Source organism: Oncorhynchus mykiss, chromosome 1 (assembly GCF_057628025.1).
Source record: "Oncorhynchus mykiss isolate SJ-2025 chromosome 1, ASM5762802v1, whole genome shotgun sequence".
NCBI classification, from domain to species: domain Eukaryota; kingdom Metazoa; phylum Chordata; class Actinopteri; order Salmoniformes; family Salmonidae; genus Oncorhynchus; species Oncorhynchus mykiss.
In genome coordinates this window covers 65,013,374-65,038,531 of record NC_143022.1, presented here as the reverse complement: position 1 = coordinate 65,038,531, position 25,158 = coordinate 65,013,374, and the positions used below count along the sequence as shown (strand labels likewise).

The following is a 25,158-nucleotide window of genomic DNA, read 5'->3' as shown; positions in this document are numbered from 1 at the left end:
ATCACCCACGTGGGTATAACCAATGAGGAGATGGCACGTGGTTACCTGCTTCTCTAAATCAATGAGGAGATGGGAGAGGCAGGACTTGCAGCGCATCTGCGTCAGAAATAGAAAGGACTTCTATTTTAGCCCTTGGCATCGCAGACGCTCGCTGGCGCATGTGAGCAGTTTGGGTGCAATAATTGAATAACATGAATCCTACATTTATTTTGCGATGCTCGCGCACGCAACGTGTCCGGTCTGGTCAGCATGTAATCCTGAAGAATGTTGATTTTGTTGCGTTTATTAATTTTACAGGACAAACTAAATCACTGTGAAAGCGGCTAAAAGGTTCTTGGATCTGCAGGATTTCACTGCTGAAACATTGCAGGGAATACTGTCTGAAGATGCATCCCCCTCTCAGGCCCCAGAGGCTGTGTACGGATCTGACTACATTTGAATAAGTGAAGTAGTGTTTTGTTTTTTGACATTAATATGAGTGTGTTTCATAAATGTTTAGTTAAGAAACAAAATCGTTAAAGTAGCTCCGTTTTTACCCCACCCAATAGGTGGCGGCAATGCACCTTTTTGGATGTAGTCTGCCAATAAAACCTTGACGAAGAAGAAGAAGAAGAAGAACACGAAGGTTGCTTGCTTTTTAGTTGCTTGTCACTTCCTGAATTTAGGATACGATTCTCTGTACTATAGTGGTATGTTTATCAGATCCTCGACCACAAAGCAAGCTATACAAAGATATTGAAGTGACTTTCCCTACTAAGAAAAAGTGAAGACAATCATTTGCTGAAGGCTTGTCTTGACACTAACCATGGACTATTGGGTAAGTGAATAATAGGCTTTTTTTTAAATAGGATTTTCTCTCTTTCTCTGGATAAATGTAAATATTGCTTGAGCCATGTAACTAACGTTAGATAACTCCGTGTGTCAAAAAGCATACAAGCAGCAGGTCTCACTGATAAATTATTTACATTATAACAATTAAGTTTACTGTGTTGCTGCAAGCTATAGTAAAGCGTCCAGAACAGTGGAGCGAAGTTTGCCTACACACAATCATGTTGCTTGCCCTGGAGCGCTAACGTTACGGTGTTGACATAGTTCGCGCATTGTTAAAGTGATTCTAGCACATATTCTTACTATTTGAATAACACCCCTGGCATTTATAATTATTTTGAAGTCGATCCTTTTTCAGGGTAGTTTATTTGTGTATGTATTCGGAGGGAATAATGTGGCATAAATACAGATCAAGAATCTGATATGGAAAAGTCAAGATTCTTCTAAGATACATTTTGTCTTAACTGCCTCAACAACTATTCACTCTTGCAGGCATAGCCTTCTAGTTGTAGGTTTGATTTTCTTTTAGTTTGCAGTATAATAAGGGTTTTCTGACAGTTATTAGAGTGAATAACTGACTAGATGCATTCTAGAAATGTGGCAAACTTGTCAGAAATGTCAGTGTTCTGAGTATGGACTAGAGTCACCTGTAGCTTGACAGGTTCTTTCTTCACATTCAAATGATCCAGGTTCTTTCTCATATTCAAATGTAATGACAACTTTATGATCAAAAACTGTTTCTCCTGCAGGCAATCTCCTTTGCAGTGATTTAAGACATAGAAAGTGAGCTTTTACTGAAGGTTCAGCACCCCAACCCCTAGAAAAATCAGAATAAAAACAAAATATTAAAAAAATGTTAAAAAATAAATAATAATCTTCACAAAAGTAGTGCACTGGGCCTTTACTAGTCCTCTATTAGCGGACCTATATAGCCTTATATGGCTATAGACTTACACAGTATATAATACGATATATACAGACTTCAGCAGCCACAAGTCTTTTGACATCAGTACCTTCAACACGTCGTGCCATGAAAATGTGCTTTTTATCACTTGAACTACAGATGTCGGATCTTAATTTGACCTGTTTAGTCGCAAGAGGAAAATAATCCTGCAGCAGGAGGATCTGAATGTCTGACGAAATATTTACAATCGCCACAGGGGGGTGTTTGTATACTAGTGCTTAGTGATTTAAAACAACGAATGGAAAGATATCGGTTCAATTATTTGAATTCTATTTCGTTCAGGGTTTTTTCTGTGAGCTCAATTAGCACATTTTGCAGTTTCTCTATAGATAAAGCAGATCATGCTTGAACTGTGTAATGTAGTAGGGAGTTGTAATTTCCAACAGGCCAATATTCTACACAGTTTAATGCAAAAAACGTGGTAATTACTACAATGGCCATAATCCATTGCGCGCCTACTTGTGTGTTTCTTTTACGGTCTGTGTTTATTTTATGCCTGCTACGAGAAGAGACCGAAGAATGCGCGATCGAGAGGGATAGAAAGCAGTTGCATCGCAAGGTATCTCTACCTGAAAATACATAATCTAAGTGATTGATCGTTAGTATTCAGCAGTCATAAAAGTATGCCTTATTTACTTTAAAGAACTACTAAAATAGTGATTTGTCCGACAGCATAGGCAGCAGCTCTATATTGATGATACTTGGAATTAAATAATTGTCATCAAATAAAACAAATGTAATAAACAAAACAACCATCATGGGACTTTAATTCATTTTACTTTTAGTGTTTTCAACCCACATAATGTACAGTGTGTTTTAATGTTTAAAAAACTATTGAAATCCAAAACGTGATGATTTTTAAAATAATCGAACCGAAACCGAACCGACCTCAATCACTAATAGCTCAGCACTATTGTATACAATGCACTACCATACCTACATTGCCTTAGACTAGTTCAAGTATCCTATGTAGCTCTAGAAGTGCAGGACGGGTAGGTGGCGTGCGGGTTGAAAAAAAGAGAAAATAACACTTTAAAAAATCCATAAATGTATCATTCTTGTGCAATGTTTATCTATAGGCTACATTTGAGATTTTTCTTATATTAGTTTAGGCTATCTGGCATTCGTACATAAGTCTAAGCTTTAAAGGCCTAACTGTACGCATGGCTAATAACCTATAGGCCAATCGCCAAATGCTTTTTGGAACAGGCAGAAAAAGTTAAGAGGCAAAAACGACAATGTCAGAGTTGAACTCCAATAAGAGAAAAGCTGCGAAATGGAGAGATGAAAATGAAGAGAGGGGAAGGTTAGAAAAGTCACGTTTTGGAAAGATTTGGTGAAGTGGTAGAAGAGGATGATTGTAAGGCGCTATACGAGTTCGACAGTCACAAAACGGGGACTTCAAATAGGACTGGCACGTCAAGGGAACTGTGGCCTAATGTTCAGATGGGTTAAATGGAAACTGAAATCTGGACACTAATTGTAGGTCTACAACCTCTCATGGAAGCCTTCATTTGAACTCCTGCAGAATTAAGCATTTCTTGCAGTAAAAGTATACAGCAAATGTAGGGTACATTTTTATTCCGGAACAGGAACTTTACCAATGTCGACTAGATTGAATTCTATCGATTTATGACATTCTGGCGAGCAAGAGTTTATTTAGTCTTCTAGGGTAGCATATAGGCTAATGACAGTCACAGAAGAAAAGCTACATGTGTTTAATTATAGACAAGTTGACTAACGAATAGAGAGAGAGAAAAATGTGCAGTTTTATGTTTAGAATTAGCTTTAAAAAATGTCTAAATTCTCTCAACCTCAATGTGTAGAATAGCGTGAGATTAGCTATAAAACTGCACATTTTTCTCTCTGCCCCATGACAATATGTGTAGAATTGCTGGAAATTAGCTTTAAAACGGCAACATTTTCTCTCAGCCTCATGGCAAAATGTGTAGAATAGTATCAGATTACCTATAAAACTGCACATTTTTAATTTAGAATAGTATAGAATACACTATACATATGAGATGAGTAATGCCAGATATGTAAACATTATTAAAGTGACTAGGGTTCCATTCCTTAAAGTGGCCAGTGATTTGCAGTCTATGCCTATAGGCAGCAGCCTTTAATATACTATTGATGTCTGTTTAACAGTCTGATGGCCTTAAAATAGAAGCTGTTTTCCAGTCTCTCGGTCCCAGCATTGATGCACCTGTACTGACCTCGCCTTCTGGATGATAGTGGGGTGAACAGGCAGTGGCTCGGGTGGTTGATGTCCTTGATGATCTTTTTGGCCTTCCTATGACATTGGGTGCTGTAGGTGTCCTGGAGGGTGGGTAGTTTGCCCCCTGTAATGTGTTGGGCAGACCACACCACCCTCTTGGGAGCATTGCGATTGCAGGCGGTGCAGTTGCCATACCAGGCGGAAATACAGCCTGACAGGATGCATTCAATTGTGCATCTGTAAAAGTTTGTGAGGGTTTTAGGTGACAATCCAAATTTCTTTAGCCTCCTGAGGTTGAAGAGGTTCTGTTGCGCCTTCTTCACCACACTGTCTGTGTGGGTGGTCCATTTCAGTTTGTCAGTGATGTGTATGCCAAGGAACTTGAAGCTTTCCACCAGTGTACCCTCTGCTGTTTCCTGGAGTCCACAATCATCTCCATTTGTTTTGTTGACGTTGAGTGAGAGGTTTTTTTCCAGGCACCACACTCCAAGAGCCCTCACCTCCTCCCTGTAGGCTGTGGTGTCATCGTTGGTAATCAAGCCTACTACTGTTGTGTCATCTGCAAACTTGATGATTGAGTTGGAGGCGTGCTTGGCCATGCAGTCATGGGTGAACAGAGAGTACAGGAGGGGGCTGAGAATGCACCCTTGTGGGGCTGCAGTGTTGAGGATCAGCAGAGTGGAGGTGATGTTTCCTACCTTCACCACCTGGGGGCGGCCCTTCAGGAAGTACAGGACCCAGTTGCACAGGGCGGGGTTCAGACCCAAGGCCTCGAGCTTAATGATGAGCTTGGAGGAGTACAACAGTGTTGCATGCTGAGCTATAGTCAATAAACAGCATTCTTACATAGGTATTCCTCTTGTCCAGATGGGATAGGGCAGTGTGCGGAGTGATGGCGATTGCATCGTCTGTGGATCTATTGGGGCGGTAAGCAAATTGAAGTGGGTCTAGGTTGTCAGGAAAGGTAGAGGTGATCTGATCCTTGACTAGTCTCTCAAAGCACTTCATGATGACAGAGGTGAGTGCTGCAAGGCGATAGTCATTAAGTTCAGTTGCCTTTGCCTTCTTGGGTACAGGAACAATGGTGACAATCTTGAAGCATGTGGGGACAGCAGACTGGGATAGGGAGAGATTGAATATGCCCGTAAACACACCAGCCAGCTGGTCTGCGCATGCTCTGAGGATGCGGATAGGGATGCCTTCTGGGCTGGCAGCCTTGCGAGGGTTAACACGTTTAAATGTTTTACTAACGTCGGCCATGGAGAAGGAGAGCCCACAGTCCTTGGTAGCGGGTCGCGTCGGTGGTACTGTGTTGTCCTCAAAGCGTGCTTAGAATGTCTTTAGCCTGTCCGGAAGCAAGACGTCGGGCTGGACGACGTGGCTGGTTTTCCTTTTGTAGTCTGTGATTGTCTGTAGTCCCTGCCACATATGTCTCGTGTCAGCCGTTGAATTGCGACTCCACTTTATCTCTATACAGACGTTTAGCTTGTTTGATTGCCTTGCGGAGTGAATAACTACACTGTCCATTCTACCAGTCACCTTGCCATGGTTAAATGTGGTGGTTCGCGCTTTCAGTTTCACGCGAATGCTACCATCTGTCAACGGTTTCTGGTTAGGGTAGGTTTTACTAGTCACAGTAGGTACTACTGAGAAACTCAGTCCCGTATACGTGTCTAGATTATTTTTGCAAGCTACCCGGAATATATCCCAGTCCATGTGATCAAAACTATCCTGAAGCGAAAAGATAATTGCATTTGTTTCAATGTTTTCAAAAAGTAAAATGAATAGTCTGATGATTTATGCATCAAAGAAAAGTGTCTCGGCTCAACTAAATCGAATTTGGATAGGGTCAAATGCATAAACATCTTGACAGTTTTTCAAAATGAAATAGTAGGGCCACACAATACAGGCTTTCAATCCACGACAAGGACGATTTACAAATGCCAGCATCAAACTGAAAGTACAGTAGGTCTATGCTACTGTAGCTGGCGCATAACAGCTTAGCAATGGAAATCACACCTACTGTAAGAGCCATCCACTCAAAAGACCATAAGTATATTGACAAATTATACACAGCCTAACTATAAAACGTGGGCTAGCTAGCATCCGCACTGGAGGAAACTTTATCGTTCTACAGTAGGCCTACATCTGTCAATCAACTGATGGCACAACTGATGGGGCTGCTTTTCATGGTTCGGGCTAGGCCTCTTAGTTCCAGTGAAGGGAAATCATAACACTACAGTATACAATGACACTCTAGACGATTCTTTGCTTCCAACTTTGTGGCAACAGTTTGGAGAAGGCCCTTTCCTGTTTCAGCATCACAATGCCCTGGGGTACAAAGCGAGGTCCATACAGAAATAGTTTGTCGAGATCATTGTGGGAGAACTTGACTGGCCTGCACAGAGCCCTGACCTCAACCCCATCGAAGACCTTTGGAATTAATTGGAATGCCGACTGCGAACCAGGCCTAATCGCCCAACATCAGTGCCCGACCTCACTAATGGTCTTGTGACTGAATGGAAGCAAGTCCCCGCAGATGTTCCAACATCTAGTTGAAAGCCTTCCCATAAAAGTGGAGGCTGTTATAGGAGAAAAGTGGGGACCAACTCTATATTAATGCCCATGATTTTGGAATGAGTTTTCGACGACCAGGTGTCCACGTACTTTTGGTCATGTAGTGTATGTGCGCCTTCTGGTTGGTATTATCATCGGAACAACTTGGACCTTTTTTAACAGACTAAGGGCGATTTATCTATTTGACAAGTATTCCGTACAATTGATATCAAGTATTTAAAATCAAATCAAACTTTATTTGTCACATGCGCCAAACACAACAAGTGTAGACCTTACCGTGAAATGCTTACTTAACAAGCCCTTAATCAACAGTGCAGTTCAAGAAGAGTTATTTATCTTTACCAAATAACTATAGTAAAAAATAATAAAAAGTAACACAATAAAATAAAGAGGCTATATATAGGGGGTACCGGTACCGAGTCAGTGTGTGGGGGTACAGGTTAGCTGAGGTAATTTGTACATGTATGCATAGTCACTTCACCCCTACCTACATGATAAACCGCGAGTAGCAGTAGCATACAAAATAAAGGGAGGGGGGCTGGGGGGGTCAATGTAAATAGTCCGGTGGCCATTTTATTAATTGTTCAGCAGTCTTATGGCTTGGGAGTAGAAGCTGTTAAGGAGCCTTTTGTTCCTAGACTTGGCACTCCAGTACCGCTTGCCGTGCGGTAGCAGAGAAAACAGTCTATGACTTGGGTGTCTGGAGTCTCTGACAATTTTATGCGCTTCCTCTGACACCGTCTATTATATAGGTACTGGATGGCAGGAAGCTTGGCCCCAGTGATGTACTGGGCCGTACACACTACCCTCTGTAGCACCTTAAGGTCAGATGCTGAGCAGTTGCCATACCAGGCGGGGATGCAACCGGTTAGGATGTTCTCGATGGTGCAGCTGTGTGACTTTTTGGGGGATCTGGGGACCCATGCCAAATCTTTTCAGTCTCCTGAGATCTTTTCAGTCTCCTGAGGGGGGAAAGGTTTTGTTGTGCATTTTGTCATATACCAACTGTGGAAATTTACCCCCCTTTTGTATGAATGGAAACTAATGTTGGTGTAGCCTACTGTTATTATTTAATTTGTTTTCTATTTATTTTATGCATTAAATGCAACTGTCTTTAAAATGAAGTGTCTGGTATAGTCATTTCCTATCCAGATCTGGGTCAAATATCCCTTCACTGTCCATATTTTAAATGTGTAACTAAATGATGTCAATCCCCCGATTTGAGGTATTTATGCCAGAAGGGCGTGTGTCGGAATCGAACCCACGGTAGGTCCATGTTCGCAATGAAGGCAGCGGTACAAATTAACTCAGTGTTGACAGTTGAAGCTTAGATCATGGTATTTGACTTCATTATTTGAAGTATTTGAATTTTATTTTCCATAAAATACAGACCTTAGAACTCAAAGAATTCATAAAATGTGTTTGCCAAGCCAGTGTTGATACTAATGTTTATTATCACACTGTTTTCCCCTTGATGTCTCTCATAGCAGTGGCCCAGTACACCCAGTACATTTCCATGAGAAATACGACCTCCCCTTGGAGACAACAAAGGTCTCCTTACAGAATACTGTTGGCCTGGGAAAACGGATGCATGGGCGTTTACACAACAATAGGGAGAACAAAATAAGCGTGGGCTTCAGACCGGGCTAGGGCACTGCATTATTTCTCCTAATGCGAAGACGGCCACGAAAAAAATGTTTTGTGACGGACAAACGTATGTTATTTAAAAAATGTCAGAAAGAAATGTGTCGGGTAACAAATAGTACGTACGTGACAAAAGGGTTTATATCTGTTGCACCAGAACTTTCCTTTTGCCCTTAATCTCTCCAGTTTATGGCATATAAAAAAAAATAATGTGGCACTGGATGCTCGCTCAGCGCTGCAGTCTGTGCTACAGAAGCACTGAACTCAAAAGGGAACTACAGCTTTTGCATACATATTTAAAAAGTCCTGACAAAACGTTCGTTTTTTTTCTCTCACCATTTTAGATGGAGAATGAAACCGAATCCTATGATAATGCATAAACTTTAGCTGCCCATCTGATACATGGCCGCTGCTGGTCACATAGTATGTTTCTCCCAACTCTGCGCTATTTCGCTAACCTTGGCAAACCTGTCGGAGATTAAACCTAACAACTGTCGTCAGTGGGTGTATTCTTGTGATTGAAAGGCAAAGCTTTCATTCAGGTTCATCCATTGTAGAATTAGGGTTTGTCATTACTATAGGCTAGGCCCCTGCCTGTAAAACTACTGTCAGTAGTCTTTATTACGTAAACCATTTTTTTTTTAATGTCATACTGTTTCTTTTTTTTGCTGTGACTTTTACTAGACCTGGATTGACGTGATTCAATTTAAGCAAGTAGTCAGTCGTCAATTAAAGCCTACATTTCTAATGAAGTAACTAAAAGTGTTTGCGTTCCAAACACATACTCTGCGTTGAGCATGGTTAGTTTGCATGATGTCATTGTACTGCATCACCAGTACCTATTATATTTCCCCCAAGGCTTTATGTGATGTTCGATTCAGTGGTTAGGAATAGTGGTTATTAAAGTTACTGTCTTGTGGACCTTAAGCTTTTTGATATCTGATTATAGGAGACCTTCATGGATACTACCTTTATTGTTATCAAGCAGAAACGCACAGTGTTGTAAAAAAATAAAAATAAAGTAGTGCTCTAGAGATAAACACATTTTACCGCACTCATGAAATTAATTAATTATTTACTATAGCCACTGATTTGGGAATAGGCTTAATTTGTCAAATGCAGATACGGTATGAGCAGTTTTTCTTATATTCCACACCTGAAATAGTGTATTCCTTACTGAATGTATTTTGTATTTGGAATACGTTAGTGATACGTCTATCAGAAAGTCATTTGTTTTTGAGTTGATTGATAATGAACACCTGCATGTTATTGCACTTCCTCTGCACTCAAATTAACACCAAGTGAATTTGTTTGGGGAGGGAAAAGTGTCTGAGGTTTCTCTCCTCCATTGGCTACAAATGTTACGTCTAATGGATGACAGGGGCAGAGTGTAGTCAGCTGACTCCTATTCCTCCACCTCACCTGGTTGTGGGATTTAAAAAAAAATGTATTTCACCTTTTTATTTAAACAGATAGGCCAGTTGAGAACAAGTTCTAATTTACAACTGCGACCAGGGCGACCTGTCACTCTAAAGACTAGTTGGATTTTGAAGTAGCAGATTACCCAAATCACTTTCTCTCTAATGTAATGTCCGCAACTGCGTGTCTACAGAGCGAAAGAAATTGAACCGTAGCGCGAGTCTTCTGGTGTAAGTACTTGTCATTAGTAGACTTATTGGTACTAGTTGGGTATTGTATTTCTACTTTCGCAAAGATTAAAGTTGACTGATGGTGTGTTGAACTGTGTACGATGGAAAGTGTGATGTCAATTGATTATGAGGGAATTGCATTGTGACTTGTGTGTTTTAAGGGTTTGTCATTTCGATCTTGTGCACGTATAACTTTAGACCGTCCCCTCGCCCATACCCGGGACCCTCTGTACACATCAACAGTCACCCTCGAAGCATCGCTCCACAAAATCCGCGGCCCTTGCAGAGCAAAGAGAACTCCTACTTCAAGGTCTCAGAGCAAGTGACGTCACCGATTGAAACGCTATTTAGCGCGCACCGCTAACTAAGCTAGCCGTTTCACATCCGTTACACACAGGATGTAAATCTGCTATTGGGGACATGATTAAATGACGGTGATATGTGGTGACAGTCAGTGTCTGTGGCTAGGTTTCCATCCAACTGGCAAAATAGTTTTATGTGAATATTCTAAAGTCCATATTGAAACATTATGCACATTTTCCCACCAGAGATGTTTCCATCAAATTTACTTGGTGCGGATAAAAGGCTGAGTGATGCACATAAACATTACTTGTTTTTGTGACCAAATTGTGTACTGAACAAAAATGTTAATGCAACATTTTCAAAGATTTTACTGAGTTCATTTGAGGAAATCAGTCAATTGAAATGCATTAATTAGGCCCTAATCTAAGGATTTCATATGACTGGGCAGGGGTGCAGCCATTGGTGGGCCTTGGAGGGCATAGGCCCAACCACTTGGCAGCCAGGCCCACCCACTGGGGAGTTTTACCCTTCAAAAGGGCTTTATTACAGACAGAAATACTCCTCACAATTCCTGACATTTAATCCTAATAAATATTCCCTGTTTTAGGTCAGTTAGGATCACCACTTTATTTTAAGAATGTGAAATGGTAGAATAATAGTAGTGATTTAGTTCAGCTTTTATTTCTTTCATCACAGTCCCAGTGGGTCAGAAGTTTACATACACTCAATTAGTATTTGGAAGCATTGCCTTTAAATTGTTTAACTTGGGTTAAACGTTTCAGGTAGCCTTCCACAAGCTTCCCACAATAAGTTGGGTGAATTCCTCCTGACAGAGCTGGTGTAATTGAGTCAGGTTTGTAGGCCTCCTTGCTCGCACACGCTTTTTCAGGTCTGCCCACAAATATTCTATAGGATTGAGGTTAGGGCTTTGTGATGGTCTCTCCAATACCTTGACTTTGTTGTCCTTAAGCCATTTTGCCACAACTTTGTAAGTATGCTTGGGGTCATTGTCCATTTGGAAGACCCATTTGCAACCAAGCTTTAACTTCCTGACTGATGTCTTGAGATGTTGCTTCAATATATCCGCATAATTTTCCAGCCTCATGATGCCATCTATTTTGTGAAGTGCACCAGTCCCTCCTGCAGCAAAGCACCCCCACAACATGATGCTTCCACCCCCATGCTTCACGGTTGGGATGGTGTTCTTTGGCTTGCAAGCCTCCACCTTTCCCCCCCCAAACATAAAGATGATCGTTTTGGCCAAACAGTTCTACTTTTGTTTCATCAGACCAGAGGACATTTCTCCAAAAAGTACGATCTTTGTCCCCATGTGCAGTGGCAAACCGTAGTCTGGCTTTTTTATTGGCGGTCTTGGAGCAGTGGCTTCTTCCTTGCTGAGCGGCCTTCCATGTTGTGTCGATATAGGACTTGTTTTACTGTGGATATAGATACTTTTGTACCTGTTTCCTCCAGCATCTTCACAAGGTCCTTTGCTGTTGTTCTGGGATTGATTTGCACTTTTCGCACCACAGTACGTTCATCTCTAGGAGACCGAACACATCTCCTTCCTGAGCGGTATGATGGCTGCGTGGTCCCATGGTGTTAGTATGCAAGTATAATTGTTTGTACAGATGAACGTGGTACCGTGCTCCCAAGTATGAACCAGACTTGTGGAGGTCTACAGGTTTGTTTTTCTTGGCTGATTTCTTTTGATTTTCCCATGATGTCAAGCAAAGAGGCACTGCATTTTAATGTAGGCTTTGAAATACATCCACAGGTACACCTCCAATTGGCTCAAATGATGTCAATTAGCCTATCAGAAGCTTCTAAAGCCATGACATCATTTTCTGGAATTTTCCAAGCTGTTTAAAGGCACAGTCAACTTAGTGTATGTAAACTTCTGACCCACTGGAATTGTGATACAGTGAAATAATCTGTCTGTAAACAATTGTTGGAAAAGTACTTGTCATGCACAAAGTAGATGTCCTACCTGACTTGCCAAAACTATAGTTTAACAATAAATTTGTGGCGTGGTTGAAAAAACGAGTTTTAATGATTCCAACCGAAGTGTATGTAAACTTCCAACTTCAACTGTATCTACAACCAAATATTTTAAATCAGAAATGTTTGGGATTCCAATAGTAGAAATGCAGTCCTCAATTGGGGTCTTGAGAGTCAGTAATGCTGATTTGGTTAGATAAATTCAGCTTCATCTCAAGTTATAAAATTCATCTATGATCTTCAATGTGTTTGAGAGCGATTTTAAGATACGTTGTCTAGATATAGTAAAATATCGTCTGCATATAATGAGATGAATTGATAACACCAATTTTCCAAAAATCTAATTATTTATTTTCGATTGAAAAGTTGCCTGGGCCAGATGTTCCATGGATAATAAAAATAGCAAAGGACAAATAAGTAAGTCTCAAGATGGGACGACAACATTTTGGAAATCAGTTTTAATTTCTGTGTTTATCAAAGATAGGGGATGATTATGAGAACACTGGGTGGCATCCTTACTTTTATAAAAAAAAAAAGGTAACATTTGTGCTGTCTTCGCATCTCTCTCAAGTGAACAGCTGTGTTAATCATTAAAAAATAACTTTTGTGGTTAAACTGCTCTTCTCTGACGAGTCGTGGTTTTGTCTCACCGGGGGTGATAGTCAGATTCGCGTTTATTATCGAAGGAATGAGTGTTACACCGAGGCCTGTACTCTGGAGCGGGATCGATTTGGAGGTGGAGGGTTGGTCATGGTCTGGGGCGGTGTGTCACAGCATCATCGGACTGAACTTGCTGTCATTGCAGTTAATCTCAATGCTGTGCGTTACTGGGAAGACATCCTCCCTCATGTGGTACCCTTTCTGCAGGCTCATCCTGACATGACCCTCCAGCATGACAATGCTTCCAGTCATACTGCTCGTTCTGTGTGTGATTTCCTGTAAGACAGGAATGTCATTGTTCTGCCATGGCCAGCAAAGAACCCGGATTGCAATCCCATTGAGCACGTTTGGGACCTGTTGGATCGGCGGGTGAAGGCTAGGGCCATTCCCCCCCAGAAATGTCCGGGAACTTGCAGGTGCCATGGTGGAAGAGTGGGGTAACATCTCACAGCAAGAACGGGCAAATCTGGTGCAGTCCATGAGGAGAACTGCAGTGCACTGCAGTACTTAATGCAGCTGGTGGCCACACCAGATACTGGTGGTTACTTTTGATTTTGACCCCCCCCTTTGTTCAGGGTCACATTATTCCATTTCTGTTAGTCACATGTCCTGTGGAACTTGTTCAGTTTATGTCTGTTGAATGTTATGTTCATATAAATATTTACACAGGTTAAGTTTGCTGAAAATAAATGTAGTTGACAGTGAGAGGATGTTTTTTTTTTTTTGGCTGAGTTTGTGCATGTAGTCCCCACGGCCCACCCAGAAAATCCATACACGTTGCATAGCAGTACAGACGGAGCTACAATTGGAAATGAACAATGTCATCTCTCTATGTTCCTAGAGTGCCTTGGAGGTGTACAAGGAGATGCTACTGCTCTACCTGGAGGAAGGCAAGCGACTTGTGAACACCAACTGCGAGGAGCTGGAACCCTGGCAGATCATTGGAGCTACTCTCGTATCTACCCTAGGAGCAGTCTGGGTCAAAGGCTTCTTGTTTCAGCAAGAAAGTATGTTTTCTCATTATGGAATAAAGCATGCGTGTATCGTATGCATGGGAAACGTGATGAATGGGTGTTCTACATTATGGAAAGTGTTTTTTTTGTTGGTTTTAATCAGACATGCTGCTTCGTGATTCTTTACCCGTCTGAATGAGTGTGCAATTATTCACTTCCCCTCATGGATTTAAAAGGAAAGGACTGGTGTAAGAATATGATGTAATACTCTCTCTGGCTCATGCTTATGTCAATCCAATGTGCAGACTGGTAGAACGGTGAAGAATTGACATGCAGGGTAGGTGTCAGCATTAAAGCACCTAGAGTTGGAACCGAAGTATGGCAGCGATTGAGTATTTTGGGGTTGCCCGACGATTATGATCACTTGCCCCCAAAATGTTTAGTAGCTATTTTCACCGACACACAGTGGAGGAACCAGAGAGTCCAGACTACTGTAATTCTTTGTATTTTGGTTGTTGTCAGTTAAAATAAATGACATGCCCAATGGGGCAACTGCTCAGGTCACTTGCCCCGGGCATAATGGCAACCCTTAATCTCAATCCCTGTATGGACTTGAATACTTTTTCCTGATATAATTGTGAGCAATGATCAGCTGACAAAACAATTTCGGTGTATCGCTGATTAGTTACAGCACTCTGTGTCGCTGGCCAACCATTTGAAATATGTTTGAACTTGCAGTTGCTGTATTTGTTCTTGTTCCACACTTCAGTTTGTCTCTTTGTACATTTTCCAGCTGTTTTACAGTCATTACAAGTGACATAACTATGTTCAGACTTGATGTTTGTGCATTTTCCAGAATACTACAGATCAATGATATTTCTATTCCAAATCAGTGGAAATTATTTTTGTTGTTGATGGCAAGTAACTTGCTGCACACAAAATCTAATTTGTCAGGAATGTTGTCAGGAAACTGTGTTCCAGTATTAGCTTGTACGCCAGCTGTTGGTCTTTTTTGAATTGTCTGCCCTTTCCAAGCAGCTGCATTATTATATAAAAATGCCCCATTTGAATTCAGCTTGTGGTTTTGTACTGTGCTGCACATCTACCATTATTTCAACACAATCAGTCTCTTTCTTTTGTCGCTTAACAGCCCTGACATCCCGACTCAAGAAGCAGTGCTTTCGACTCGTCAGAAAAATACCCTTTGTTGGCGCGACAGTAAGTTTCAAGCGGTTATTGTGTTCCTCTATTCCACAGATGTGCTCTGACTCTTCCTTGTCTGGCGCGGTATGAGTCACTCACTGATGACTTGAGTGTCGGCATGCGGGGAGGGGGGGGGGGGGGGGTGAGACCTTTGACGCAGTTTACATCATGGACTTGTGATAATGTTGGGTTACTGTTGGTCATTTACAGAATGACTAAAACTGTTTGGATTTAATAGGCTACACTTTAATCCGATGGTTACATCTAAATTTACATTATATAAGTTGAGTGCTGTCTAGCCACAAACATATTTGGATAGCATGCCAGGAAGATCTGGGCGATCACCTATACTTTCACAACTAGCTAGTTGATTGCTTTCATATATTTTCAATATTTCCGAGAACACTTTTAGATAAGTTGTGAACGCCAGAGTGTCGTAGCCTAAACACTCTCCTCAATGCCACTCCTCCTTGGGAATGGTTTGTGTTGTCTGAGCGGTGATGTGTGTAATGTAACTAACTCGGTGTCTCTTTGTAACAGATCCAGAACCAGCTGAAAAAGGCCCTGGCTGACATGTCTCTCAGTCTTTGCACACTGAAGGAGGGCATGAGCTACACCAAACAGCTGCCTGAACAAGGGCTTAGCCAAGTTCAAGTTCTAGACCGGATCAGAGAGTATCAAACACTGAGTAAGTGGCTGAGAGTTGTCCCAGAGCAGTTTCTGGAGCTTATTTTTCTACTTTCTGTCTTTGTAGCCTATGGGGCCGTTGACTTACTGCCCTGTATATATGGTATTGACTATATCCTAGAAAACAAAATGCAGAGTAAGATGCATTGGTATGTTTTAGACTGTTTTTGTTGAGAAATAATATAATGCAATATAATGGCTTATTACGGAGCAAATGACCTAACGTGCCTTTTTGTATTGGCTACTTCTGGCAAAATAAATGTGACAAATGTTTTGACAAGTGTGCCTGCTGCACAGGGTGTTTTTAGTATTGGTTTTATTTGTAGGGAAAGTTGTGAAATTATTATATATATATATATATATATATACAGTGCCTTGCGAAAGTATTCGGCCCCCTTGAACTTTGCGACCTTTTGCCACATTTCAGGCTTCAAACATAAAGATATAAAACTGTATTTTTTTTGTGAAGAATCAACAAGTGGGACACAATCATGAAGTGGAACGACATTTATTGAATATTTCAAACTTTTTTAACAAATCAAAAACTGAAAAATTGGGCGTGCAAAATTATTCAGCCCCCTTAAGTTAATACTTTGTAGCGCCACCTTTTGCTGCGATTACAGCTGTAAGTCGCTTGGGGTATGTCTCTATCAGTTTTGCACATCGAGAGACTGAAATGTTTTCCCATTCCTCCTTGCAAAACAGCTCGAGCTCAGTGAGGTTGGATGGAGAGCATTTGTGAACAGCAGTTTTCAGTTCTTTCCACAGATTCTCGATTGGATTCAGGTCTGGACTTTGACTTGGCCATTCTAACACCTGGATATGTTTATTTTTGAACCATTCCATTGTAGATTTTGCTTTATGTTTTGGATCATTGTCTTGTTGGAAGACAAATCTCCATCCCAGTCTCAGGTCTTTTGCAGACTCCATCAGGTTTTCTTCCAGAATGGTCCTGTATTTGGCTCCATCCATCTTCCCATCAATTTTAACCATCTTCCCTGTCCCTGCTGAATAAAAGCAGGCCCAAACCATGATGCTGCCACCACCATGTTTGACAGTGGGTATGGTGTGTTCAGGGTGATGAGCTGTGTTGCTTTAACGCCAAACATAACGTTTTGCATTGTTGCCAAAAAGTTCAATTTTGGTTTCATCTGACCAGAGCACCTTCTTCCACATGTTTGGTGTGTCTCCCAGGTGGCTTGTGGCAAACTTTAAACAACACTTTTTATGGATATCTTTAAGAAATGGCTTTCTTCTTGCCACTCTTCCATAAAGGCCAGATTTGTGCAATATGACTGATTGTTGTCCTATGGACAGAGTCTCCCACCTCAGCAGTAGATCTCTGCAGTTCATCCAGAGTGATCATGGGCCTCTTGGCTGCATCTCTGATCAGTCTTCTCCTTGTATGAGCTGAAAGTTTAGAGGGACGGCCAGGTCTTGGTAGATTTGCAGTGGTCTGATACTCCTTCCATTTCAATATTATCGCTTGCACAGTGCTCCTTGGGATGTTTAAAGCTTGGGAAATCTTTTTGTATCCAAATCCGGCTTTAAACTTCTTCACAACAGTATCTCGGACCTGCCTGGTGTGTTCCTTGTTCTTCATGATGCTCTCTGTGCTTTTAACGGACCTCTGAGACTATCACAGTGCAGGTGCATTTATACGGAGACTTGATTACACACAGGTGGATTGTATTTATCATCATTAGTCATTTAGGTCAAAATTGGATCATTCAGAGATCCTCACTGAACTTCTGGAGAGAGTTTGCTGCACTGAAAGTAAAGGGGCTGAATAATTTTGCACGCCCAATTTTTCAGTTTTTGATTTGTTAAAAAAGTTTGAAATATCCAATAAATGTCGTTCCACTTCATGATTGTGTCCCACTTGTTGTTGATTCTTCACAAAAAATACTGTTTTATATCTTTATGTTTGAAGCCTGAAATGTGGCAAAAGGTCGCAAAGTTCAAGGGGGCCGAATGCTTTCGCAAGGCACTGTGTATGTGTGTGTTGTTGTCTGCTCTTCACAGATGAAGTGGATTGGGAGAAAGGACGAGTTTCAGGCGCAGTGTACTGGGGAGATCAGACACTTACCAAACTTTTGGTGAAGGTATTTCTAGTCCACAAAACAACAGTCTTTGTTCATTCAAAGAATTCAAGACAAAACAATCAAGTTTAACATCTGTGTGTAGTGTTTTGAGTAATACATTTTTTTATTTAAAGCTCATTCTACAGTCTGAATATCCCTTGTTTATATGACAAATCTCATCGCTTAGTGATTCCCTTCTTATATTCCTCCTTTTGTTTCTAGGTGTATGGAGACTTTGCATGGAGCAACCCACTTCACCCAGACCTCTTTCCCGGTGTGAGGAAGATGGAGGCAGAGATTGTGAGAATGGCGTGTACCCTCTTCAACGGTGGGCCCAACTCTTGTGGCACAGTGAGTTTACCTTCAGTACTCCCACAAGACTCACTGACCTAGGGTTTGGGAAATGTTCTTCTCAAGAGAATAATCAAAACGTATGCACCAGCATATTTTGAACACTGATTGCTGCTGCTGTTTCTGCTTTGTCCAGGTCACCTCCGGAGGAACTGAAAGCATATTGATGGCATGCAAGGCGTACAGAGACATGGCCTATGAGCGGGGTGTGAAACATCCTGAAATGTAAGTTCACTGTCAAAATATAGCCCCAGATTATTTCTATTCTTGGCACAACAGATGGGTAAAATGGCGCCGGAGAGGATGGCAGACGTTTTACGTGGCCCCAGCCAATAGTTTTTCTTGTTCATTTATTTGCGTTGTTTAACTTATTTTTAAAACTTATTTTGTACATAATGTTGCCGCTACCGTCCGTCTCTTATGACCGAAAATAACTTCTAGACATCAGGACTGCGATTACTCACCACGGACTAACAGAATCCTCTTTTTCCTTTCACGACTCTGACGAGCCCATGCGAAAGATACTCTGCTTCCTCGGGAACAGGCCCCGATCTCTGTAATCTGCATGAAGAGGAGGCGGAGAAAGAGGGGGCTAAGGTCTGGCTGCCTTCTGAGAATTCTTAATCGATTGAATAAACCCCACTTCCCTCCATTCTGCTAGCAAACGTGCAATCTTTGGACAATAAAATTGACGAGTTATGTGGAAGACTAAACTACCAACGGGACATTAAAAACTGTAACATCTTATGCTTCACGGAGTCGTGGCTGAATGACGACACTATCAACATACAGCTGGCTGGTGATACGATGTAGTGGCAGGATTAAACAGCGGCATCTGGTAAGACAAGGGGCAGCGGTCTATGTATTTTTGTAAACAACAGCTGGTGTACAATATCTAAGGAAGTCTCGAGATATTGCTCGCCTGAGGTAGAGTATCTCATAAGCTGTAGACCACACTACCTACCGGGAGAGTTTGTAGCTGTTTACATACCACCACAGTCAGAGGCTGGCACTAGGGCAGCATTGAATGAGCTGTATTCCGCCATAAGCAAACAAGACCACGCTCACCGAGAGGCGGCACTCCTAGTAGCTGGGGAATTTAATGCAGGGAAACCTAAATCAGTTTTACCAAATTTCTATCAGTATGTTAAATGTGCAACCAGAGGAAAAAGAACTCTGGACCACCTATACTTCACAAACACAACACATACAAAGCTCTCCCTCGCCCTCCATTTGGCAAATCAGACCACAATTCTAACCTCCTGATTCCTGTTTACAAGCAAAAATTAAAGCAGGAAGCACCAGTGATGAGATCAATAAAAAAGTGGTCAGATGAAGCAGATGCTAAGCTACAGAACTGTTTTGCTAGCACAGACTAGAATATGTTCCGGGATTCCTCCGATGGCATTGAGGAGTACACCATCAGTCATTGGCTTCATCAATAAGTATTATGTATTATTTCTTACATTGTTACCCCAGGAAATCTAAAGTATTATTACATACAGCCGGAATAACTATTGGATATAAGAGCAACATCAACTTACCAACATTACGACCAGGAATATGACTATCCCGAAGTGGATCCTCTGTTCGGACCACCACCCAGAACAATGGATCTGATCCCAGTAGGCGACCCAAAACAATGGCGCCACAGAAGGGGCAGGCGGAGCGGTCTTTTGGTCAGGCTCTGTAGACTGGCTCACCTCTCCTGAGTATACTACTCGCCAATGTCCAGTCTCTTGACAACAAGGTAGACGAAATTTGAGCAAGGGTGGCCCTCCAGAGAGACATCAGAGATTGTAACATTCTCTCTTTCACAGAAACATTGCTCACTCAGGATATGTTATCAGAGTCAGTATAGCCATCCGGTTTCTTCACGTATCGCGCCGACAGAAACAAACAACTCTCTGGTAAGAAGAAGGACGGAGGTGTATGCCTTCAACTCATAGTGTGATCATAACAACATACAGGAACTCAAGTCCTTTTGTTCACCTGACCTAGAATTCCTTACAATCAAATGCCGAACTCATTATCAACCAAGAGAATTCTCTTCGATTATAACCACAGCCGTGTATATCCCCCCCAAGCAGATACCTCGACGGCCCTGAAAGAACTTCACTGGACTCTATGTAAACTGGAAACCATATATCCTGAGACTGCATTCATTGAAGCTGGGGATTTTAACTAAACTAATCTGAAATCAAGGCTCCCTAAATTTGATCAGCATGTCGAATGCGCAACTCGAGCTGGCAGCATTCTGGGTCATTGTTACTCTAACTTCCGCGATGCATACAAAGCCCTCCCCCGCCCTCCTTTCGACACATCTGACCACGACTCCAGTTTGTTGCTACCAGCCTATAGACAGAAACTCAAACAGGAAACGCCCATGCTCAGGTCTGTTCAACGATGGTCCGACCAATTTAATTCCACGCTTCAAGATTGCTTCGATCAAGTGGACTGGAAAATGTTCCAGATAGTCTCAGACAACAACAATGATGTATACGCTGACTCGGTGAGCGAGTTTATTAGTAAGTGCATCGGTGATGTTGTATCCACGGTGACTATTAAAACCTTCCCTAACCAGAAACCGTGGATTCATGGCAGCATTCGTGCAAAACTGAAAGCGCGAACCACTGCTTTTAATCATGGCAAGGCGACCGGAAACATGACCAAATATAAACAGTGTAGCTATTCCCTCCACAAGACAATCAAACAAGCTAAGTGTCAGTATAGAGACAAAGTAGAGTCGCAATTCAACGGTTCAAATGGGAGACGTATGTGGCAGTGTCTACAGTCAAACACGGATTACTAAAAGAAAACCAGCACTGTCGCAGACACTGACGTCTTGCTCCCAGACAAATTCAACAACTCCTTTGCTCGCTTTGATGACAATACAGTGCTACTGACACGGCCCGCTACCAAAACCTGTGGGCGTTCCTTCACCATGGCCAACGTGAGTAAAACATTTAAACGTGTTAACCCTCGCAAGGGTGCTGGCCCAGACTGCATCCCTAGCCGCATCCTCAGAGCAAGCACAGACCATCTGGCTGGTGTGTTTACAGACATATTCAATCAATCCCTATCCCAGTCTGCTGTGCCCACATGCTGCAAGAGGGTCACCATTGTTCCTGTCCCCAAGAAATCTAAGTTAACTGAGCTAAACATCTATCGCCCTGTAGAACTCACTTCTGTCATCAGGAAGTGCGTCGATATGATCCTTGACTAGTCTCTCATCTCCACCCTACCTGATACTCTAGACCCACTCCAATTTGCCTACCGCCCCAATAGGTCCACAGACGACGCAATCGCAATCACACTGCCCTAACCCATCTGGACAAGAGGAATACCTATGTAAGAATGCTGTTTATTGACTACAGCTCAGCATTTAACACCATAGTACCCTCAACTCGTCATTAAGCTCGAGACCCTGGGTCTCGACCCCGCCCTGTGCAACTGGGTCCTGGACTTTCTGATGAACCACCCCCAGGTGATGAGGGTAGGAAACATCTCCACCCTGCTGATCCTCAACACTGGGGCCCGACAAGGGTGCATTCTCAGCCCTCTCCTGTACTCCCTGTTCACCCATGACTGCGTGGCCAAGCACGCCTCCAAATCAATCATCAAGTTTGCAGACGACACTACAGCGGTAGGCTTGATTACCAACAACGACGAGATGGCCTACTGGGACGACAAACAAAGGAGATGATTGTGGACTTCAGGAAACAGCAGAGGGAGCACCCCCCTATCCACATCGACTGGACAGTAGTGGAGAAGGTGGAAAGTTATTAAGTTCCTCGGCGTACACATCACGGACAAATTGAAATGGTCCACCCACACACAGTGTTGTGAAGAAGGCTCAACAGCACCTCTTCAATCTTAGGAGGCTGAAGAAATTTGGCTCGTCACCAAAAACCCTCACAAACATTTACAGATGCACAATCGAGAGCATCCTGTCGTGATGTATCACCGCCTGGCACGGCAACTGCTCCGCCCTCAACCGTAAGGCTCTCCAGAGGGTAGTGCGGTCTGCACAATGCATCACCATAGGGCAAACTACCTGCCCTCCAGGGCACCAACATCACCCGATGGCACAGGAAGGCCAAAAAGATTATCAAGGACAACAACCACCCGAGCCACTGCCAGTTCACCCCACTATCATCCAGAAGGCGAGGGCAGTACAAGTACATCAAAGCTGGGACCGAGAAGCTGTTTTCCAGTCTCTATCTCAAGGCCATCAGACTGTTAAACAGCCATCACTAACATTGAGTGGCTGCTGCCAACATACTGACTCAAACCTCTAGCCACTTTAATAATTAATAATTTGATGTAATAAATGTATCACTAGTCACTTTAAACAATGGCACTTTATATAATGATTACACGAGCTAAACTAGTTCTATGCTCGCTTCGAGGCAAATAACACTGTAACATGCATGAGAGCACCAACTAATAACTCTACCTACATGTACATACTACCTCAAATAACCAGTGCCCCCGCACATTGACTCTGTATCAGTACCCCCCTGTATACAGTTGAAGTCGGGAGTTTACGTACACCTTAGCCAAATACATATAAACTCAGTTTTTCACAATTCCTGACATTTAATCTTAGTAAAAATACCCTGTCTTAGGTCAGTTAGGATCACCACTTTATTTTAATGTGAAATGTCCGAATAATAGTAGAGAGAATTATTTATTTAAGCTTTTATTTCTTTCATCACAGTCCCAGTGGGTCAGAAGTTTGCATACACTCAATTAGTATTTGGTAGCATTGCCTTTTTAAATTGTTTAACTTGGGTCAAACGTTTCAGGTAGCCTTCCACAAGCTTCCCACAATAAGTTGGGTGAATTTTGGCCCATTCCTCTGGACAGCGCTGGTGTAGCTGTGTCAGGTTTGTAGGCCTCCTTGCTCGCACACGCTTTTCAGTTCTGCCCACACATTTTCTAAGTGGATTGAGGTCAGGGTTTTGTGATGGCCTCGCCAATACCTTGACTTTGATGTCCTTAAGCCATTTTGTCACAACTTTGTAAGTATGCTTGGGGTCATTGTCCATTTGGAAGACCCATTTGCGACCAAGCTTGAACTTCCTGACTGATGTCTTGAGATGTTTCTTCAAGATATCCACATAATTTTCCTTCCTCATGACGCCATCTATTTTGTGAAGTATACCAGTCCCTCCTGCAGCAAAGCACCCCCACAACATGATGCTGCCACCCCCGTGCTTTACAGTTGGGATGGTGTTCTTCGGCTTGCAAGCATCCCCCTTTTTCCTCCAAACATAAAGATGGTCATTTTGGCCAAACAGTTCTGTTTTTGTTTCATCAGACCAGAGGACATTTCTCCAAAAAGTACGATCTTTGTCCCCATGTGCAGTTGCAAACCGTAGTCTGGCTTTTTTTATGGGGGTTTTGGAGCGATGGCTTCTTCCTTGCTGAGTGGCCTTTCAGGTTATGTCGCTATAGGACTTGTTTTACTGTGGATATAGATACTTTAGTACCCGTTTCTTCCAGCATCTTCACAAGGTCCTTTGCTGTTGTTCTTGGATTGATTTGCACTTTTCGCACCACAGTACGTTCATTTCTAAGAGACTGAACGCGTCTCCTTCCTGAGCGGTTTGACGGCTGCGTGGTCCCATGATGTTTGTACTTGCGTACTATTGTTTGTACAGATAAACGTGGTACCTTCAGGCGTTTTGAAATTGCTCCCAAGGATGAACCAGAGGTCTACAATTTGTTTTCTGAGGTCTTGGCTGATTTTCTTTTGATTTTCCCATGATGTCAAGCAAAGAGGCACTGAGTTTGAAGGTAGACCATGAAATACATCCACGGGTACACCTCCAATTGACTCAAATGATGTCAATAAGCCTATCAGAAGCTTCTAATGCCATGACATAGTTTTCTGTTTAAAAGCTGTTTAAAGGTTCAGTCAACTTACTGTATGTAAACTTCTGACCCACTGGAATTGTGATATCATGAAAGAATCTGTATGTAAAGAATTGTTGGAAAAGTACTTGTCATGCACAAAGTAGATGTCCTAACCGACTTGGCAAAACTATAGTTTGTTTACAAGAAATCTGTGGAGTAGTTGAAAATCAAGGTTTAATGACTCCAACCTAAGTGTATGTAAACTTCCGACTTCAACTGTATGGTCTCGCTATTGTTATTTCGCTGCTGCTCTTTAATTACTTGTTACTTTTATCTCTTATTCTTATCTTAAATGTTTTGAATCTGCATTGTTGATTAGGGGCTCGTTAGTAAGCTTTTCACTGTAAGGTCTATCTACACCTGTTGTATTCGGCTCATGTGACTAATAAAATTTGATTTGGTCTCAGAACAAGCTTGATTTGCATGCTCAATGTTTGCTGTCTCATAAAATGGTGATTGTGGCTGTATATACGGGTTATATCGCCTGTGAAATGCATTTTTATACGGTACAGGGAATAATCTGTGCTGTATTTCCTCCCCTAATTTTGCAGTGTCGCACCAGTCAGTGTTCATGCAGCCTTTGACAAAGCAGCAAACTACTTTGGAATGAAGCTTGTTCACATCCCCCTGGACAAGAAGACCTTGAAAGTGGATGTTAAGGTGCAAATATTTATTTTGTTCCTATACTAATGGTTAGTCCAAATAATAACTTGACTGGAAAGTCAGTCCCTGCTCAATAAACAAAAGGTCTGCATACACAAAAGGTCAGAGTAAATGTAGGTTGGTTGGTTTACAAATTCCCAATTGTAACTGGTAGCCTTGACCCCAGCCTACTTTAGGTAACAAGAATACGGTGTGATGTCTTGCAACGTGACACTACTTTAACTAATGACTGTCACTGCCGTGACTGACTGGGGAACTCTTCCTCTGTTTGGACTGTTTTAAGATGACAATTTCAGACATGACAGTAGTTACAGGTATCGTCACAGCCCTATTTTTTATTTTTTTGCATCTATTTTTTCCATGGCAAGAATGAAAACACAAAGCAGACTGAACTCTTTGGTCCTTTTAAAAAAAACTGCAAATCTAAAATATTGTGTGATTGTAG

General features: G+C 42.1%; 1 protein-coding gene across 1 annotated transcript in view; it reads left to right on the top strand.

The window, feature by feature from the left end:
* Positions 1 to 578: 578 nt before the first annotated feature.
* Positions 579 to 25,158, top strand: part of sgpl1 (sphingosine-1-phosphate lyase 1) — a 33,486-nt gene continuing 8,906 nt past the window's right edge. Inside the window, exons 1-8 of the mRNA XM_021607269.3 lie at positions 579 to 817; positions 13,689 to 13,854; positions 14,951 to 15,018; positions 15,544 to 15,691; positions 17,716 to 17,795; positions 17,997 to 18,125; positions 18,262 to 18,350; positions 24,602 to 24,710. Of these exons, the coding sequence (XP_021462944.2) occupies positions 806 to 817; positions 13,689 to 13,854; positions 14,951 to 15,018; positions 15,544 to 15,691; positions 17,716 to 17,795; positions 17,997 to 18,125; positions 18,262 to 18,350; positions 24,602 to 24,710 (801 nt within the window). The 5' untranslated portion in view covers positions 579 to 805. The remainder of the gene's footprint in view (positions 818 to 13,688; positions 13,855 to 14,950; positions 15,019 to 15,543; positions 15,692 to 17,715; positions 17,796 to 17,996; positions 18,126 to 18,261; positions 18,351 to 24,601; positions 24,711 to 25,158) is intronic.